Source organism: Leopardus geoffroyi, chromosome C1 (assembly GCF_018350155.1).
Source record: "Leopardus geoffroyi isolate Oge1 chromosome C1, O.geoffroyi_Oge1_pat1.0, whole genome shotgun sequence".
Classification (NCBI taxonomy): Eukaryota; Metazoa; Chordata; class Mammalia; order Carnivora; family Felidae; genus Leopardus; species Leopardus geoffroyi.
This window is the reverse complement of record NC_059328.1, coordinates 154,726,600-154,748,907: the sequence shown is the minus strand read 5'-3', so window position 1 is coordinate 154,748,907 and position 22,308 is coordinate 154,726,600. Positions and strand designations below refer to the sequence as shown.

Sequence of the window (22,308 nt, the reverse complement as noted above, 5' to 3'; positions counted from 1 at the left end):
GATCAGCTCAGGGAGTGGTCAGTTGAGAAGCGGGATAGATTGTCTATGAATTTATAACAGATATAATGAACTTGATAGGAAGATTTTTATTTGCAGGAGAGCAATCTCCCTATCTGAAGGAGTTCAAGCAGCAGGCAGGAAAGGTGGGAATTGGTGTGACAGATGTTAAGGTGGGGAAGCTTGGTTGCGGTGGTGGTGAAGGTTAAGTGGGTGAAGACTTGATGAGGGTTTGGTACTGTCTGGTGGCCAAGGAGTACAGAGATCTACCACTCCTCCTCTTACCCACATACGCTTTTCCAACCCCACCCTAGGGCCACTGCCTCTACTTTGCTCAGAGTAGGGGTGGGGTAAAACGGTGGGAACCTACATAACAATGTCAGTAACAAGGGACTGGTTCTAGGGTACCTAATGCATAGTCTGAAAGACTGTAAACTTTGTAGAGCTTTCCAGTTTCCAACATGGTGCAGAAAAGTTAGTTCAGCAATGATTAGAAAGAATCTAGGCAGACGGGCTTGAGAAATACGTTTTTGGAAATATTGAGGGGGGAGGTTTCAAACTCATGGAAATAAGACATCACAGAGAATAATAAAGTGGTTACTTACTACTTGAAGCAGAGAAAGATATCCAAGTCCTACATTATCAAAGTTTACTTTCACATTTTTCCACCTGGCAGTTTGATTGCTCTCTATGAGGGCTTTACATTCGCTGTAGTTGTTGACCACACTTACATCAAACATTTCTCCAGTGGTGTAGTTAATACAATGATAAAACTTGCCAGCAAAGAGATTCACTCCCATGATACTGAATATGAGCCAAAAGATCAGACAAACCAGAAGTACATTCATTATGGATGGAATGGCTCCTAAAAGAGCATTGACAACAACCTGGCACAGAAACGAGAAGGGAAAACAAGTGAAAAGTCAACAGCCATTTTAAACACTATTCAAAGAACAGCATTCAAATGAAAGAAAAGATATCTGTTCTTAAAGTTAAATATTGGGCAGAAACTATCTGCAGTATCTAGCAGCTCCAGTAAAAAAAAAAAACAAAAACAAAAAAACAAAAAAAACAAAAAAACTTTACAATTATAGTTCAGAATAGTATAAAATAAATTTTATATTGTAGAAATGCTTTCTTGAGAGGTAAGAACATACACATGGCACATTTTCATCAAAGAATGGAACTAATTCTAAGTGGGGAGAATAATTAGGGGTGCAAATAGTGACGTGGCTGTAAAAGCAGGGTCACCATGCGGATATCACAATTTCTAAAAATTTGCAAACCATAAAATTTATTATCCACAATTTGAAAGTAAAAGAGAACAACACGTGAGGGTCATTTTCCAGGGCAAAAGGGAACACTAATAATAATTATTCTGGGGACGCAAGTAGAAGCCAGGACTGTCCCAAGCAGTGTAGTCTAGGTTCTCCCTACACATGCAAACTTTGGAGCAGAGATCGAAACATGGAAATTGATCATGTGATGGGGAGAAAAGGGTTTGGAGGGCAGGAGATCTGTGGGCCGGTTTACATCACAAATTAGCTGTGCACCTTTGGGCAAGTTATTTCATTTTTCTGATCCTCCTTTGGGGAATCCCTTTCAGAAGAAAATTCTCATAAAACACTGCAATTTGATCCCAAGGTCTTCACTGAATGGTTTTGTTCCTTGCAGCTTTCTCAACTAACTAGGACTTCCAGGAAATGTTTTTCAGCACTTTTTAAAATTATCCCTCAAGGAAATATTCAGCAAAATATCTTTTTCTGTGCAAGTGCACCTAACCTACACCAGAAATAAACTTTATCGATGAACAGACATGTAAAATATGAGAAATACATGCATTAACCTTCCTCAAATGCTTTATGGTATGAAAAGTACATAACGTACATACATATAAATATATGAGTAACGGTATCTTACAGCAACAATACCAAATGAGTACTTGGCAAAAGGCACAATTCATCTGCAAATTGGCACCTGGAGCCTAGTCAGTAAAGGACAATATTTTAATGTGTTTTTAAATGAAAGTAGCTTTAAAAGAACTTAATATAGTACTAAGTTACTACTAGAATTTCAACTCTCTAATAATTCAGAGGGACTTGTGGACTTGACAGTTCATTTTTAAGTTCACTACAAGAAATGCTCTGCAAATGTGAGGAGATGATACTGGTTAAAAGACTTAAAACACACACACGCAGGCACATGCACACACACACACACACACACACTCACAAAACTGGATAGCAAAGAAATAACACACGTGTTTTCCAAGACAGATGTATGGAAGGACTATCTATGCAAATTTGATATAGAAAATATGAATAATTATTTTAGTACTGACAGTTTGATTCTCCTTCTTAAATTAAAACTACTACTGATTTTAAATTGAGAAAGTGAAAATAATTTAACAGCTAACCATTCCTTTCTATGCAACCATGTGCACACCAACACACAAGCACGCACACTTACACACATCATTCATTTCTGGTTATGTCTGAAACATTCAGAGGAAGTCCCAAGTAACTATTTCCAAATATCAGAAAAAGCGTCATTTTCTAAGAGTTTCTTTTGGATAGCTAAATCCACAGAGACAGGGCATCATCATTTCCCCCGTGCTGAGGGTGTGTGTTCTCAGGTTACATGCCCCGGGGGATGACAAATGGCAACACAAATTCCTCCTTGTCCCTGTGTACCACCTTTCTAAATGACTGTTAGATTTCCACAGCTGGCCTACTTTTTAGCCACCTCAGCCTGTGTTTGAAAGCTAAAGGGCCAGATTCAGATTTTAAAAGACTCAAAACACATCATAGGAGCAATGAAGAAATGAGGAATTCTTTGGTGGTTTTAAATTACAGTCAGTGGAATTTCCTGCACATTTACAAATGGAATGAACATAACTAATCTTGTCTCACATTTGAAGTCTATGCAACATGATTGAGATTTCCCACAGAGTGAAAAATCTACTTAGAAGCGGTCTAATTGTTTCTAATTAGAAGGAATCACTTAGGCATTCTATTATGTGTCTCCAACAGTGTCAAGTTTATGGACATCTGGCAAGTTTTATTGATCAACTGGTTACATCAGTATGGATGTATAAGACATAAAGTCTCCATGGATTTGTCATTTCTGAGGTAGAAAATGTCAGTCTGTTCTCAATGATAATTCCAGCAATTTCTAAAGCAGTGGCTCTTACCCTCATTCCTTCAAACCGGGATAAGGCTCTCAATGGCCTCAGAGCTCTTAGTGTTCTGAGGGATTTGATGGCACCAAGTTCTGAGTAACCCAAGGCATTTGCAGTCAGGCTAACCAATGAGACCTATACAGAGAAAGCAACACAGTTTTCTTATTTATAGACAAAAATGCTTACCCAGTTCAATCTTGCTCTGTGCAATAAACCAGTAGTTCTCAACCTCTAGTGAGTATCAAAATCACCTGGAGGGCTTGCTGAAAACACAGATTGCTGGCAGGCAGAGTCTGATTCAGCAGATTTGGGGTAGGGCCTGAGAATGTGCATTTCTCCAAGTTCCCACATAAGGCTAAAGATACTGGTCTGTCAGCCATACTTTGAGAACCACTGCCATAAACTTATGAGAAAGAAGAAGCTATACATGTTCTCTTTTCAAGATTCTTGACAAGAACAGTTTTTTTTTTAATTAAATGTAAAACAAGAAACAGAATACCACAGAAGTGCAATCTTCATCTACAGATCTGTAAAATTTTATTTAGCACACCCGCAAGGAAGAAGGTTAAAACAGTGCAAGTACACAGGTGAAGTATGTAAACCACTGGTGAATCTGAGCACAAACACACTCAGAAAGATCTAGGCCTCTAAATAGTGGCTTTGTCTTTGTGTCAACTTCATTACGAGGGCGTAAAACCATTAATTACGTCAAATTAAAATAATTAACTAAAAAAAGAAAAATTGAGATTTCAGGGGGTGCCTGCATGGCTCATTTGGTTAAGCATCCGACTTTTGATCTCAGCTCAGGTCATGATCTCGTGGTTTGTGGGTTCAAGCCCCATCTGGGGCTCTGCACTGACAGGATTCTCTCTCCCTCTCTCTCTGCCCCTCCTGCTCCCTCTCTCAAAATAAATAAATAAACTTTAAAAAATAAAAATAAAAATAACCCTCTTAAAAAATTGAGATTTTAGTATGGCTAATTAGAAATTGCCAGAACAATATTTTTTGGGTCATTTATACAGACAATTAATGTAGTTGATAGAAGTTCTAAAGTCTCAACTAAAAAGGAAAAGAACAACTCTTATTGGTGGCACAGAAATGTCTGATTTCCTTTGAAAGTACATAGAAAACTTATTAAAACCACGTAATCTAACAAAAAGTATTTTTTCTAAATGGCACTTGAATTTCAAAAGCAGTAAATAAAAATAGATGTGTAATATAACTTTTAAGAGCATAGTGTAGATGGTATTTGAAAAAAATATTTTTTTGAAAAATAAATGAAGTACACAGAAAATTTTTCCAACAAAACTTATTCAAAGTAATTTGGCACATGAAATGTGAAATAACAAAACCTCTAAATTTTGCAAAAATCGAGCTACAAAAATTTATCTTAAGTGGTTTACGTAGTTTTCCTAAAATCTAAACTTTTAGCCTTTGTGAGCCCTCTCTTCACAGATAATTGAAAACTAAAGTTACTGAATTGTCATTCGTTGTGAAGATTTTCTGCATATAAAATATGAGGCCCTGCACTACTTAATCTTCCCTGAAGACAGAATCCAAAAGAAATAAGCATAAGTTAAAGAATGAAAGGTAAAAGTAGGGCATAAGAAAAAAATTCTGAACAGGGACAATATTTATTGGCTAATTAAAAGAAATGGTAAATTACCCAATTTTATGTGACTTCTGTAGTGAAATGTGAGAAGGAGATACATTCAGGCTTTCTCATCTTTCTGGAGCAATCTCCTAATTGGTCTTTTGGCCTCTAAATTATCCCCTTTCTATTCAATCATGCACTACCCCACCACACTTCTCTCTCTAGTAGAGCAAGCTTTTTGTGTTACTTTCCATAGATAATGCTTTATGGGCTTCCGTATCTCTTTGGATGGCATCTCAGATACTTTAAACACTTCTCAAACTTACCTTTCTTACGTCATCATCCAACTACAATACATTTGTCCTCACCCTGTGGCACTGTTCTTACCCTCTAGTGTTATGTGTTTCTTGAACAGGCCCTGCTTGGTATGCATCAGTATTTTAACGCTTTGGCGTCCCTCCCCTTATCTGTACCTGCTGATGCTCTCATTCCTCAAACTCCAGCTTACACTGTGCTGACCTCACAAAGCCTTTCCCCCTTCCTTAGTGAAGTGAACAGCACTTCTAATACCGACATCATCTTCTCATTGTATATATATCTGTCCTCATTAGTCGACTTTAAGCCAGAAGCTAGAAAAAGGACATTCATATTTGTAACTTTCATAACAAAACAGAAGATCAATAATATATTTGATATAAAGCAAGGTATTGATGAGTTTCACATATTGTCTTAAGAAGTTTTTTTTTTAACGTTTATTTATTTTTGAGAGAGAGAGAGAGGGCGGGCAGCAGAGGGGCAGAGAGAGAGGGAGGCACAGAATCCGAACCAAGCTCCAGGCTCTGAGTTGTCAGCACAGAGCCCGATGCGGGCTCGAACTCAGGAACTGTGACATCATGACCTGAGTCGAAGTCAGATGCTTAACTGACTGAGCCACCCAGATGCCCCAAGAAGTCTTCTTAAATTTAAGAAGGTAAATATCAGGATATGCTCAGTAATATGAGCATCAGCTGCAGGACTACTGGATTTCTCCTAAGAATTTCTTTATATTCAGGTCATATTGATTTAATGCCTTTAATATTACACAGACACGTTAAATGGCAGATATTTTTATTATAAATTTACCAATGTATCATAACCACATACAGAAAATAAAGAAAAGGAAAAGTATCATCCATAATCCCATTATACAAATCAAAGGTTATAGTCTTGGTATATTTTTTCATTGTGTGCTGTCCAATCAAATGTGGTTTTAAGTATTTTTTTATTGTCTTCCTATATTGCCAGAAAACTTTTGATGTAATTCTGCATGAAGACTTTATATATTACATTTAATAGTGGATTTGCTTTAGGCAGATTAGAAAAAAATATATAACAAAGATATTTTCCACCTTAAATTCAAAGAACTCTCTTTGTCTCATAATTTTTTCTTGGTGATTAGAAAGTTTATATTGGATTTTATATTGGATTAAAAGTTGATTTTTCTTTCATTTGAAACTATAAAATATAACTTTCTTCATGAAAGGGTCCTTTTTTTGTTGTTTTTACTGGCATGATATGCAAGTTTTATATATCAAAATATTTCAAGTTAAAAATATGTCTTTAAATTCCAAGGAATTACAGGGGTGCCTGGGTGGCTCAGTCGGTTGAGCGACTGACTTTGGCTCAGGTCATGATCTCACAGTTTGTGAGTTCGAGCCCCACATTGGTCTCTGTGCTGACAGCTCGGAGCCTGGAGCCTGCTTCGGATTCTGTGTGTCTCTCTCTCTCTGCCCCTTTCCCACTCATGCTCTGTCTCTCTCTGTCTCTCAAAAATGAATAAACGTTAAAAAAATTTTAAATTCCAAGGAATTACAATCAACAGAATATTATCTTCAAAATGCACTATTTAGCAAATTGTGCTTTCCTGCAAATTCCAGAGTCCTCCTCCTCCTTTGCTGGCTATGAACATCATCCTGTCACCTCCCCCATGTGCCTGTCCCCTGTCCCCACTGACTTGCCTAGTCTTTTCTAGAGAAAAGACCTTTAAACTTCCTTTTACCCATTATGCATAGACTACTGATTTAAAAGGCATTTAAGAAGTAAGTCTCTGGAACTAAAGGAAAATGATTTTTATTTCTTTTGTTCTTTTGTGAATAAAAAGTGAGATCTATACTCCCTCGGAAACCAGAGAGCAACTTCCTATTCAATTTTTTTAAAGACTTTTATAGTCTGGTACTCCACCTTTATTTTCAACACCAGGGCAGTTTAATAAAACTCTGAAATAATTGGCCCACAGCCAATCTATTCCAATCATCCCACAAATCAAGAAGTGTCTCCTGCTTTTTTGACTTTCAAGTTTCCTTGTAATTAGTGATCCATCTTGGGACAAACACCTCTCAATGCGCTCTGATGATGACAAAAATACTAACGTCAAAGATAACTGTGAGATATCTGTGAGATATCTGTGAGATAACTGTGACAGTAATTCTGTCAAAGGTAAGAATGAGAAAAGCAAAACTTCTACATTAATATATTTTGTGTAACTTGGGATTTAAATATTAATTTGCAACTAAATCAGTAGGTAAAGTAAGGCAGCATTTGACTGTTTCACCTATGAAAGTATCTGAATTTAAATCAGCAAAAAAACATTTTGGGGTAGATTCTCATTGGGAAAATGGGAACCATCATTTATATATACATGAAGTTTTTACTGAGTGCCTACTATGTGCCGGGCACCATTGCTAGAACTATCATATCATGCCAATGGGATGAAACAAGAAAGTGCAGAATACTCACATCAACAATGAGGAAATCTAGCCAGCACCAGGCATTGGTGAAATACATTTGAAAACCATACGCAACCCACTTTAGAAGCATTTCCAGGATGAATATATAAGTGAAAACTTTGTCAGCATATTCTAACATGGTCTTAATGGTTTTTCGCTGCTCGATATATATGTCTTCAAAGGCCTGTAAGTGAAAAAATTCCAATGAATTTCATTGTCATAAACTGTCTCTAATTGATGTCTTAATAGGAAAACCATGCTGCAAACCTCTACTCAGGTGCTTAAGTCTGGAAGGCCTCTTCCCATTTCCCATAGTGGCATTTTGCTTTATAGTTACCTGTATGCAATGACTATTGGCTGCACATTTCAGTCAGCCAATGAATTAAAATAATTTTTAAATTAGGGTATCAGGGTATCTCAAAGAGCTTAAAAATTTTGCGACTGTCAGGTCCACCTCTCCACAGCAGGAGGGAGAAAATCAAGTGTGAGTAGATCTGCTTTGTTCAGTGCACTGTAATGTATTCTCTCAGTAATGCGAACGTAAGGCAAGGAGCCCCCCCTCCCCACCCAACCTGGAGAAAGAGGGACAGAGGTTTATCACTTTCTCCACTCTATTTCTCTTGCTCAATCTGGGCACGTGTGTGGTGTGTATTTGGGAAGCTCCCTCTTCCCATCCCTGTGTCATTTTGCAGAGCTCTTGGGAAAGGTTGGGGAACTCATTTTCAGAAGCCTTTGGGTGTTTTGGAATGAAAAGACCACTTATCTAACTCAATCCCCTTATAGGAAAAACTATCAGGATAACTTGGTGGTCTGGATTAAGGACAAAAGAATATTTTCCTTTTTGGAGAAAAGGGGATCTGGGCTTGCGACCAGGGCTCAAAACAAGGACCTAAAGTCTTTTGAGCTCAATTTACAGCTGAAGCTGGAAGCGCCCCAGAAGCCAGCCATTGTGTCAGCATGTTAGTGCACTTTGGGGAGATTTGACTGGGTATGATTGAGAACCAAGAGCTAAGACAGCGAAGACACTAGTTACTGGTGAGACTTCAGAGTTCCCTCTTTATTGGCATTAAAAACGCAGGGCTGGCTCTCTTTGCTCAAGTACATGGCAGGATGCCGGATTCTTAGTCAAATCAGAGGCAGGGTTAGAGGCCTCCACTTACAACACTATAATCCCCCTAATGAAATCCACTCACCAAACACGGTAGTGACTAACTGAAAAAATAAAAGAAATGCAGCCACATTTGTATCACCAAATGGGAAAACAGGTCACACGATTTTCATATATTAATTAATATCTTGACCAAACTGACCCTTCCATTGAGTGAAATCAGATATAAATTAAGTTGTAATGCTTTCACTTTGCTACTAGTCAGCAATTAAGTTCGTCTACTATTTGTCATTCACTGTGATTGGCACTAGTGAATCCGCACAAACAAGACAAGTGAGTTCCCTGCAAAATGGAGTTTATGTTAAGCAGTTTGATACTCACCTGATACTCCCATATCATGTCTGCATAATCACTCTTTATAAGAACTACCTCTGATGACTAAAAGTCAGAAGTACCTTTCTTTAAATATTACAAGAAACCATACTTGGCCTGATTCAATCTGAGACTTATTCCACAACAATAAAAATTGCTATTTCCTGAGCCTCTCACACTGTGCTAGGGATACCGCACAATGTTTCTTACTTCACAAGCGCTGGATTTTAAAAACCTGTAAGAGGTTTTTGAAGAGTTTCAGGTAAAGGAAAAGGCGCAGGTCATATGTCACCTACCAGTGCCCCACTGCTGAGTAGAATCATGAAGACAATGAAGGTTTCAAACCAGTTGTGCTCCACTATCTTATAGCAAGTTTTTCTCAAGTTCCACCAGAGTTTTCCTTTGCCTTCTTCTATGCTTATCTGACAACACTTGAACTTCCGTACACAGTCTACAATAAGTCAAAGTAAATGAAGAAAAGAGAATTACTCTTGGATTACGTACCTTTGTGTTGGTGGGAACCTCTTCTAAATTATTACCTGATACATTGTACATAACTATTTTTTAAAGATGGCTTCCACTCATGCAAACAGAAGTCATCTGTATAGTTTTTAAATCCTTCATTCAAAAGTACTTTTTATGTTTATGTGATTATTATAATGGGTTATATTACATCATAAAAACATATAGAAAAACAGAAGGAAAAATAAAATCACCGAAAGTTGATATTTCCATCTTATCATCTTATGAGTGTATTCCATTTATATATGGACATTTGAACTCTAAGTAGTTCATTTCATGGCATAATATATACATTTTGCTTTTTTTTTACAAATAAATAGAACTGTAAAAGTTTTCAAAATACTTCTCTAAATAAGATTACCAGACTTAACCAGAATGCATAAAATTATTTCACTATTATTGAATATGTTGCTTTAATTCTGGCTATTATCAGCAACAATGCCGTAAACACCTTTGTGTAATTTGTGTATATAAACATACTGAGTTATAGTTTATCAAGGTTTGTCAACAAATATTTATTGAATATCTGCAGCATTCAAGGAATTGTACTGGACAAATTACAATACTAGAATGCGTAAACATAGCTTTTCTTTAACAAAAAGTGTGCATTTTAAGTACAGGAGTTTTGCTCACAAATTCTATAGTCACAGAAAATAAATAATATCACAAATTAAATAAAGTGTTGTGAGAACTGATCAGTCAGATTAATTTTTGATATTGAGCTTTGTAGACAAAATGAATTTCAGGTTAGACTTTGAGGGATAGGTAAGAATCAGGTTGGGTACAGGAGCTGTAAAAGAATGGAAAAACAATGGCATCAATAAAACTTAATAATAGACCTAGAAGTTGCATAAAGGAGACAGTTAGGAGTCAATCTAAAAAAGGGACCTGAATGAGTCAGTTGGAGGATTTAGATTTTATATGCTGTCTATGAGTAAAACATTGAAGGATTTATTTGGGAGTTATGAAGATGGACATGGTAAGAACATGGGTGTAGAATGATCTCTACCTACACAAGGGACTGAATGGATAGAAGAAAGAAGTTGAAATTCAATCAACTGAACACTAAGAAAGTAAAAACAAGGTAAGCGTGGTGATGGTGGTCAGGAATCAGGAAATAAGGCGGAGTGATGGGATCTGACAGCACACACACAGCAGGATGCTGGGGCGTGGGAGACAGATGAGTCATGACGTAGGGTTTTAACCAGGAAGAGGGCTCTGGATCAATGAATAGAAAAATGAAAACCTCATCTTGAAAAGAGCAGATATTTTACTGTATAGATATTTATCAGATGCTACTTTATAATGCCAGCCAGCCAGATCATAGCCTTTGTTTCATGAAAATTTAATGATGCACATTGTTATTAGCCTCTCAACTAAGAAATAAATAGCATTATATTTGTTGTTTCTTTGAGGGCAAGATCTTTTTCATATTTCTGTTTCTCAAAAGATCAAGAAGATTTACATGACCTGAAAATATTCATTGTAATAAAGTAAATGGAACTAAATTTAGGTGTTGTTTTTTTTTTTCTCTAAAGAGAATATGACATGAAAAAATCCAGTTTAACAGAAAAAGACTGATTTTAGTGGGAATGATAAATGCCAAATTTGAGACATTGGTTATTTCTGAGAAAAAAGGAAGAAAATGGGATAAGGAAGGAGAATAAAATGGGTCTAATCTGTATCTGTTTTATTCTTAAATAAAAAGTCTTAAGCAAATATGATAACAGTATTCAAATTGTTAAAGTTGGTTGGTGGGCATCTATATATTATTTATCATTTTCTACAATGTGAAGTTACTCTATATTCTATATAGAGCATATTTCATAATATTTCATATTTAAATGTTTTTAAGCTTCACAAATGACAAATGTTGAGAGTATCATAGTTATTATTCCATAATTACATATTATTTCCTTATTATTGCAGTATATATGCATATATTGTAACTCAAAAAATAAGCTAATTGTCTGGTAAAGAGGAAAAACTAATGCCACAGAAATTATGTTTGTGAAATACCACTTGAATTATTGTGAATTTTCACAATAATTGAATGTTTTGTGAAGTCATGTATTTTTTTTCATAATGAAGTAACACTGGAACGTGTGCAGACTTTTTGGAGAAAAATAGCAAAAAGTGACTTCCTTCATAACTTATGCTGAACAAATAGCCCTCCCTCTGAAGTTATTTAAAAATTGACAATTAATATTTAAGTATTTATTTTTACCAATGCATATAAGTCCCAAACCAATAGGTATATGCAACATAATCTTCTGTAATACAGCTTGAAAGAATCCAACATCGATTGTGATTTCTAATGTCTGTGTGATTACATATACTAAAAATTAGCTTAAAGTTTAAATTAAAATAGCTTTAATGTTATTTTTTTTTAATGTTTATTTATTGTGAGAGAGAGAATGCGCAGATGCATGCATGGGGGTGTGGGAGCTGGGTGGAGGCGAGAGAGCCAAAGAAAGAGGAGAGAGCAGCCCAAGCAGGTCCCACCCTGTCAGTGCAGAGCCTGATGCAGGGCTCTATCTTATGAACTGTGAGATCATGACCATGAGTCAAAACCAAGAGTCAGAAGCTTAACCAACTGAACCAGGCAGGCGTTCTAGTTTTAGTGTTCTTAATGTAAACACGCATAACCCAAATGAAACACATTTGGAATTAGTTGTAACAAAATTGCATTACTAGTAACAATTTGAGGCAGTCACTATTTTTAAAACAAATTTTTACTTAAGCAATTACAATATAGTATTGATTTGAGGCTAAGACATGGCATGCATTTTTAAATAGCTGTTAACTAAAAAGTGAGTTAAACATGAAGTGATTTCCAGGGTTTTAGAGAAACGTTTCTGTACCTACAATAGAAATTTATATAAGAAAGGTGAAGAATTTCATATCTTGTGTTATTGTACTAATTTTTCTGCCTCTTTGTATCATTAGTGGTGCATTCCCTCACACTCTGGACTGGCCAGGTAACTTTGCTTTTGTGAACGGGACAAAAGCAAACCTGACATAAGAGGAGGCTTGACCAGTCCTTGACAGGTTTCCTCTCTTGCTCTTGTGCCTTCACCACTAGAACATATCTGGCCACTATGTGGAGAACGAGATGAGTGGAGCGGAGCTGAGGCAGCCCAACAGTCCGTCTAAGTCCTCAGGTTTGGAAGAGAGCCTATCCAAGATCAGCAAAATCATCTAGCTGGCCTTGGACTTGTGAGCAAAAGTATGTTTTTTGGTTAAATGCTAAGAAGTTTTGGGCTGTTTGATATATAGCATTACTGTTCAGAAAATAACTGATTCATACTTCAAATAACATAATTTTAGCTTTTTTCAGAAAATCCTCTTGGTATGCCCCAGTGGCATGGTGCCTCATATTATATAACTCAATATATTTTGGCACTTCATTATCTGTTATCTACTAACATTCAGAACTAATAAGAAATTGACCTTGACAGATGCAAGTAACCATTAATCACGGACAGTTTTAAATATATACTTATCAATTAGTACCCATTGTAAACTGATAAAACAGTGCACAATAAATTACTTCTTTGACTTAAAATTTGTTTCCTTTAATTTTTTTTTTTAAAGCTAAAGAGAGATGTGCTTGATTTGGCTTTCTCCCTGATTAGATATTCTAGAAAGCTACCAAAACACCCATAGACTTAGGAGCATTTCTTAGTTGAACAGGATGCACAAATATAAGCGTGTCTGATTACATAAACTAAATCTTACCTTTCAAAAACGTATCTTTGTTTTGATACAGAAAAAGAAAAAAATCAAACAAGTAAATGAACAGCTACTAGATAGATATAAATGATTGGAGGGTGGAGAGAGAGACTGGTAAGAGAGGTCCAAAGAGCTCATATGCATGGTTCCGCTTACCTTCTGTGAAACAGGCTTCAGGTTCCAGGGATTCTTCAGGTTCTACCTCAGGTTGCTCACCCTCAGCGGGAGCTCCTATATCAACTGTGCTGCCTTCAGATGAACTAGTTGCATTTAGCTTCTGAAAATCAATTCCACAGAAAAGCTTTTAAAATATTTTCTTTAATCTATAATATAAAAATTCAAAAGGTGTGCCCTCAAGTCTTCTGTATGCATTTCCTTGATCTGTAATTTAAGAATATCTTAAACATAATGCCAGTCCGCTTTAGTAGAGGTGGGGGTCACAAGATTAGAGGTAGCACCACACCAGATTTTTTTTCTTTAAAAATATGGTGCTAACAACTTAAGTAATTTTTGATTAAGCACACATGTAGAGATACTGAAACAAAATCCTGGAGAGAGCTTATGTAAGCCACCAGAGTCACATGGTCATCTGTGATCTTGCTTTTGTAAATTAGCTTGCAAACGGTATAGTTTGTTTTATTCTAAAATTGTGACCCAACCAACGAAAGCTGCACGAGTGTATTTTCATGTCAAATACAGAAAAGATTTGATCAAATGCACATAAACAGCAACAATCTAAATTTATCCACTTTTCATTGACATGAAAACATATACCACTAGTTGTTATTAAATATATTCTATAGGGTTTTTTTACTCAGAAAAGAGCAGCACATTGTTAGCTTTATAGCAAGAGCTGGTATTTTGCATTCTCTTTGGCCAATGCACTCCTGAGTTTCATTGTGCATTTGGAAACTACTTGTTACTCTGGCACTCTCACCTGTCCTGTTAATACAGGGAGAAATGAATCTCTGGTAGTCATTTTGGTTTCCTTTAGGCTACATCAAATACCACCAAAAGAAAAATATAATAGGAAGAAGTTGTTTTAAATCTTGAAATCCACCAAACTTTAGTCAGGTTAGGGTGTTCAAAGGATCAGCATAAAGGAAGGTATCCCAGTCTTTAATCTGGTCTTAAAATGCTGCAGGAATGACACAAGGCCAGGTATGAGTGCCACATGGAATCAGAGTAGTTTGGGCCATAGCATTCTCGGACCTGTTACAATGTTATTACCATTAGTGCATAACATTAGGAAATGGCTGAGCTGATAAGAGCTACTTTATAAAGGGGATGAGGTAAGCACATGATAAAATGCACATTGAAGTATGTTAAATTACTATAAAATGGGTATTGTAGTCAGTACTAGAAATACTCTACTCATATTTGAGCTAAGGATTATATGGATTTGCCCCAAGAAGATGGTTCCTTTATTTTATGAAAATAATTTTCTTTATACAAAATATTTTCTTGGCATGGCGATGCTCATGAATTACAACTACTTATATGTGATATATATGAGATTGAAAATGCTTTTGTCTTGTGTAATTTAACAATATCAATGATAGAAGCATAAATATTAGATGTGAGTCTATCTTCTTAGAACTGTTTCAGGATTGTTTTTTAATTTGACCAAAACATTAAATCAAGTATTATATATTATAAAATGCTTGAAATTTGTTGAATTCTTTTTCTGCTCACCAAATGTGTCACAATACTAAACAGATAATCATGATATCTTTGTCCTTACAATCGGAATATATTTTGGTTTAAGATGACATGGCAAAGTGGGACTATTTATTGCACATATTTTAATTCTTTACACTGCGTATAATTTCCTATCCTTTGTCTTTTGGCTTTGATAAGTATAGCTCTGTTTATATACAATTGACTAAGAAATGACCAAATTATTGTCTCATTCCAATCCATCTGATTCACATAAAATTGTTACATATTAGGGACCTAAAGATACTGATCTTATCATTTGTAAGATGTTGCAACATGACATAGATAATCAGAAAAACTGAAGCTTAGTCAGAACTGATCTAACTACAGACAGCCCACAATAAGAAATGGAATACATTCCTTTTAGGAAAAAGGATAACACTGTAAATACAGATTGGGGAAAGACCTAGGGATGAGCCCAAGGGAAAAATGAAGATCCATATTCAGGGTACTGCACACATTAGTGAGTGACTGTACCACAGTCTACATCAGTGCTGGGTATGTCACAGGTACTCAATAAATATTGTTTAAAAAATGAATGAATGAATAGACTTCTCCATAACAAAATGAAGATTAGGTCTTGACAGTGATTGGAAGAAGTCATCAGATAAATTCCAGTGGATCTTGGTTTGAAATGTTTCAGAGGATCCCTGTAACATAAACTATCACTTCTTTCATTTAGTGCAGTTCCTTAGTACTGATATAGAAGTAATGTCTTTTTACTGAGCTAAATATTTGTGTATTTAAAGGTCAGGTTACTACTTTTTCATAAGTGCACCATGAAAGTGTTTTGTCTCTAGAAGACGTATATAACCAGACTTAATCGTCTGAAGCAAAGATGCTACTTTTGCCATTTTTGTGTCCCTAGTACCTATCACCAATGTTTGTGTTTAATAGATGTTTGTTGCATAAATGAATAAATAAACAGTGCATGGACTCTTTTATTCTGTCAGTAACTACTTCTGACATCTCCTAGTAAATACTTTCACATCGAGGGAATACAAATAATATTCACACTTATGTGCAGAATAACACAAATCCTTTAAGATTCTGAATTGTGTAAATAATGGCCAACAACTTTTAGAATTAGGAGTGCTGTCTCAACATCAGGCGTTCAATTATTCAGGCCTAAAATGTGTATATGAAGAAAACTATAGTTTAACTCTGGAATTAGTAAACTAATACTGAATCATTCTGACAATGTTTTCCTTCTTTTGACTCGACGATGTAAGTGGATCTGCAGTCCCACTGGTGAATGGAACCTTTTTAAGGAGAGGCAATCTCATCCTTCTCCATCTTCCCTCTGATGTGGACCAGCATGGGGTCCACCTGTCACATGCATTACTTCACCTGGCTTACAAATAAAGAATCTAAACTGTACATTATTCCTCAACTTCAACCAATCCAGAGTCTATTTAGAGAAAGAAATGTGGCTTTAATTATCTTGTCAAAAGTTATAGTGAGTCAGTAGCTGGACTCTAGATCTTCTGTACCCCATTTTACCAGAATTTTCTAGAGAATATTTTGATGATTCATAAGGAGAACCAACCTTTATCAATGTAAAATATTTAGTAGACATGATACATACTTAAATGTTGTAGGTTCAAGATAGTGCTTGTGATATTACTGATTCCTAAGTTTCATGACTATGAAATTAGTATTAGTTCAATTTATATTTACATTCTTATAAGTATTAGTGTAGAGTAGAACTAAATACTCATTGGAATATTAAATGAACAAAAAGTTTTCTTTCAACAATAGTACTGAGATGTAGGCAAGAAACTGATTTATAAAGTCTTTCTTGATAACATCAATTCAATGACTTTCTTAAAATTACGTAAGAGGCAAATACCATAATGTAAAGTATGTTGACTAACAGTTAAAATGTGTAAAGAGTCCATAAAAATGAAAGGAACCAAACTAAGACTATAAAACTCTTCAGCTTCAGATATGGTCATAATTACAATAAATCCTAACTATGGTACAAATTCATTAAATAGAACTGTCAAATATACATCATTATATGGAATGATTAGAACTCAGTACTTTAAGAATTTTCAAATAAAAGTTGCTTTTAAATGCTCCAAACTAGGCATCATCTACTGCAAAATGCCATATGAGTAAGAGACCAAAATATGAATTGGCTAGGAATAGAACCAGTTCTATACTTTCAAGTTCTATACTTGACAAGTTTTATATTAAAACTTGTAAAATTTGGTTGTTTAGGTTCCCTTTTTATTTTTTGTTCTTATTTTTCAGGAAATAAATGAACGGAAGAGTATTATTAGGATACCCTGCCTAGTTACATTTAAACAAAATATGATGTACTCTAATATCAGGATCAAAGAGATCAAACAGGAATAGCCAATCGTTACTTGCTATGAGTAGCATAGGCAATAATTTACTTTCAGGTGGAAATATTACTTGAACATTTATTTTAATGAAAACCTCATATTACAGGGCTCTTACCATTGAAAATCTTCTGTATTTTTGTAGGAGTTAAGCTGGACAGAATCATATTTTGCTAAATTATCTAATAAATAAATATCAAAGTACATAATATTGCATTTTGTATTTTAAAACATTATATCTCTTTTACTTTCCATATCATTGATAAATTACTATTAAAAATTGGTGTGCCAAACTACTAGTCTTTCTTTCAGAAAGTAAAATTACTTTTAAAAATAACTAATCACGGGGCACCTGGGTGGCTCAGTTGGTTAACAACTGACTCCTGATTTCTGCTCAAGTCATGATCTCACGGTTCATGAGACTGAGCCCCATGTCTGGTTCTGTGCTCACAGGGTGGAACTTGCTTGGGATTCTCTCCTTCTTTTTCTCTGTCCCTCCTCTGCTCTCTCTCTCTCTCTCTCAAAATAAATAAATAAAAAACTTACAAAAATCACAACAGAAAGAGGGAGAGAAAACTTGCTATTTTTTTCATAGGCACACTTGTTTCTCATTATAAAATTGAGATACATTTTTAAGAAAATATAATTAGTAAGATTGTATATAATTTAGAAAAAGATGTATATTCTACTCTGATTCAATGAAAGGAATTGGGATTTTAGAGAAAGAAATAGCCTCAAACATAGCTTAAATCAAACATTTCATATTTAAAGATTTTGGCCCCCCAAAACGGCAATCCTTTGTTCCACATGGATCTTAATTAGAATTTATATTTAAGGAGCTCTGGGTTATTTTCCGTGACAAACCTTAACACTATTATGACACTTTCATGAAAGTTATAATCGTTCTTGCTTTGGGATAAGCTTAAGGCCAAAGTGGCACCTTAATACCAAAAAGGGACTGTTGTTGTCTTAATGAGGAAGATGGCAAAATCAAGAGTATCATTAGCATTATACTACATTACCCAGAAATTATTTTTGTCTTTATAAAAGATACATTACACAATTTTCTAAACCATAAATTGGATTTTAAATATCCTTCTTGGTGTGGCAAAAGTAACCCTTATATCATGCTGGCCTACCCCTCAACAGATATAGAGTGCCCCAAAGACACACACATGTTTGGCCCATTTTGTTTTTACATGAAGGACATTAAGAGCCTTTTTCTCCCTTAATTACTATCCTACTGGAAAACTTTCCCTTGAGGACTAAACATTCTCCAGGAGAAAATAATACATGGGTTCTTACTGTATCTATCCCCCCAGACCTCTCTCACATCTTTTTCCCTCTTCCCACCCCTTGAACTGGAAACTAGGATACTTTTTTTAGGGAGCAGACAATATTTGCTGAGAGAGGATAAGAGACATATTCAAGGAAATTGAAAATGATAATAATAATAATGTGAGAGCTAAGAATAAATGGAGTCAATTTAAACTGGTTTCTGCCTACTTTGTGTTTCACCATACGTACTCCAGTTAAATCTCCTAAATAAACCAATAGGTAATATATCTGATTATCACTTTCCTTGTATGCCTGTTTATATAAGAACTTGATGAATGGGATAGTCAGAAAATAAGGAAACTAACCTTCCCTTTTCCCAAGAAACTGGGAAAAACAAGCCATTATCATAAGGAGTCAAATCCCACATTTTCCTGAAGAATGAATGCATTATAGGACAAAAAAAATCTCTCTAGTCTCTGTGTATATGTGTATCTGTGTTTCATTGTGAGCAACTACATCTCTTGGATCCCATGTCACATCATTCCTCCAATATTTAAAGCATTACCTTCCATGAGTCTAGAGTGCCAAAGACTGAATATTTTGTTCCAATGTATAAAAGAATGCTACAAGAATGACATAATCATTGCTCCTTTCCAAAGAGCCAAATATGCTTATGGTAGCTTTGTTCTAAAGTTAATGGCAGAATAGGAAACTGCACCTAAATGACAAAATATTTAATTAATATTTCTGGAAAAATAATTAAATTGCACTAAGCAACTTTGTTAACATATTTGAGCACAAAACTATGATTTCAACATCAGGAAATGCAAAGGTCCACCTAATGGACCCCAAAGAGGGTTATACTCATTGCCATGGTCACATGACAAGGAAGGTCCTATCATTCCAAAACACTGAAAGAGCTCACAATGATTCTCTACCTATATAAGAGTTTGCAGTGCATGATATATTTAAATAATATTCTTCAGGAGAAAGTTTCCCAGCAGGTTTGGGTGAAATAGAGGGGGAAAAAAGAACCGAAAAGGACAGAGGAACAACAGAATGAAGAAGTTGGATTCCAGATCTATTTTCAGATGAACACATCACCTAAAAGATGATCATCTTACTTTTAAATTTTTTTGGGTGTACAAAAGGCATTTATTTCCTTTTCTTTCAGTCTTAGGAGTTTTAGGGGTAAATATCAACAGAATCTCCCAAGGAATCATATTCTAAATTTAAAACACTTTTGGTCAATTGCTAAATAAAGCAATGTCATTTTCTTTAAAATGAAGCAGATAAAAATTATACCCATGCTGCTAGCAACTAAAATAGAAACATTCCAATTCATTTACATTATTGTCACATTAAAATACCTTTTAGGCAGTTTGCACGTGAATAAGGAATTGCTTTGATTTGCAGATTACCCTTCAGAAAAATTTAATATGACACTGAACAAAAATTACGAACAAAGTACATCCACTGAGGCTATATTAAAAAAAAAAAAAAACAGGGGAGAGAAAGCTTTTCTGCAAGTTTTTCAAAGAGCACCTACATTTCTCCTATAAGCCCTTAGCACGTTCAAAACCGTAGCATTAAATGGAAACTAAATAATCCATTAAGGCATGCACTTTTACTTTTCACTGAATATAGTTTCTATTAAAATCTATGTAAGAAGATTAGCAACTAAGTCGTTTCTTTTAAAGTTAGGGTTGCCAGACTTGCCTGACCATGCTTTATATGACTCAGCATAAGAGCAGCTGTGCATATTTTTATTTTACTGCCAATGGATGGGCAAGGAATGTAGCTGAGTAACATGCAGGCCAGTCAAAATTCATTTAGAAACTGATTATAGTTATATATGTACAACTTGCTTGGGTAACCTGGGTAAAAGTGATGGCACGAGCCTCTGGCTGGTTAAAAAACACCAGAGCTGCACTCTTGATGGCTCCAGCTTGGTTTTACCCCTGTGAGAAGTAAGAATGGTAAGCAGTGAAGGTCACTATATTACACTAGTAAATTTCACTTTGAAAAATAATCATTCAAGCATGGCTTCAACATTATTAAAACACTAAAAGACAAATCAATCATTCAAAATCACAAACTATGAAAGGAATTACATGAAATACAGCCAAATAACGTTGAGTTCAAGTATACATGATTATAACATTGTATACGCCATAGAGAAAATACAAAAAGCTATCAAGGAATCACACAGCTTTGTCAAAGACATCAAAGAGGATTTACTTCAAACTCCTAAACAACCTCCGAGTCTACTTGGTTCATCTGTCCTATAAAAAGGAATTCATCTAGGCATTCCAAAGATTCTTTAAAGTGCCCCATTTTCCCCCTTAATTTAAAAAAAAATATTTAGAAAAGAAATCCATAAACTTCATACCATTTCTTACTACTATACATGTGTTATTTAACAGCACAACCCCATCCCACCAGTTAAGAAAACGACCAGACAAAAAAACTAGAAGACAGAACACTAAACAGAGATTTCAGGTAGGAATATTTGGAATTCTTGGATAATTCTCTCAAATCTCGTTTAGTTTCTAGTGTAGAGCTACTAGGTTAGATACCAAAGTTGAAAACCTGCACATTTCTCTTCCCAGACTACTTCTATGTAATGACTGAATCTTTTATTAGTTTACATTTAGCAAGTTTGATATAAAGACAGAATTGAAAATTTCTCAAGTAATAAAACTTAACAACCAGGTAACAATCTCTATGGTGGGAAGGAATCAAGAGGACTCCACAGCTAAGGCAATACAATAATTCTATTTCCAACTGGCAGATCCGTCTCTTCCTCCAATTCCAAAGTACTGACTTCACATATATTATTTTGGAATACTTAATTCAAACAGAAAACAAATGGAAAAGCTTAACGGTAACTGGAAAGAGAGCTTCCATTTTCCTACTATACACCCCACCTGACTGGACATTCCTCCTATGTTGAACATAATGGTTTGAGGTGAGACATGAATATACGCTCTTTTGGAGAAGCCTGAGGCTTTAAAATTTCTGAAAATTAAGAAGACTCGCTGTCAAGATATTCAAACTTAGCCAAAAGTTTAAACTGACTGGTGGCTTTAACATTTGATTCTTCATAATTTCTTCTTAGTTTATATGACACCCTAAAATTAAACATACATAAAAAGAAAAATTGACTTCCCTTACTGTAAGGGAAATGTTTAGCATTTGGTATGATGTCAAGATAACAAGAGGGGAATATACAGTAAAATTTAATGACCCAATTCTATTTTCTAAATGCTGACCTCAATTTCTGGTAATATACAAAACCAGAAATTAGGCCCCACCCTTTCCTTCAGCATAATCCAACCAACTATGCTTACCCAAAATTTTATTAATATATATATATGGTTATTGTTAAATTTAAAAATAATGACCTTATTAGTAAACATCTGAGTCCAACTAGTTATAGCAATTTGTTGCCTCAGGCTACAAAGTTTTCCCTTGAATCTCATCACTTATTTTGTGAAACTAGGAGCTATGGCATTGTTACTTACATGTTAATTTTAGTACCTATATTTAAATTTTCTCTAGATTTCGTGTTTAACATCTACTTCTACCTAATGACTGAATTAGCAATACTACCTGTCTTATAAGCAAGAAAGAATGAAAAATAGCATATTCTTCAGTGATTTTACGTGATCCACATGCAAATA

The 22,308-nt window shown here is 35.1% G+C and overlaps 1 protein-coding gene across 5 annotated transcripts in view; it reads right to left on the bottom strand.

Moving 5' to 3' along the window:
• The window catches only part of LOC123599009 (sodium channel protein type 2 subunit alpha), a 140,629-nt gene that overhangs the window by 13,768 nt on the left and 104,553 nt on the right, over positions 1-22,308 (bottom strand). For all 5 annotated transcript variants that reach the window (XM_045480056.1, XM_045480055.1, XM_045480059.1 and 2 more), the window contains exons 18-22: positions 13,431-13,551; positions 9,314-9,468; positions 7,548-7,721; positions 3,191-3,313; positions 603-884 (exon numbers count right to left, since the gene is read on the bottom strand). In XM_045480056.1, coding sequence (XP_045336012.1) covers positions 603-884; positions 3,191-3,313; positions 7,548-7,721; positions 9,314-9,468; positions 13,431-13,551 — 855 coding nt within the window. The remainder of the gene's footprint in view (positions 1-602; positions 885-3,190; positions 3,314-7,547; positions 7,722-9,313; positions 9,469-13,430; positions 13,552-22,308) is intronic.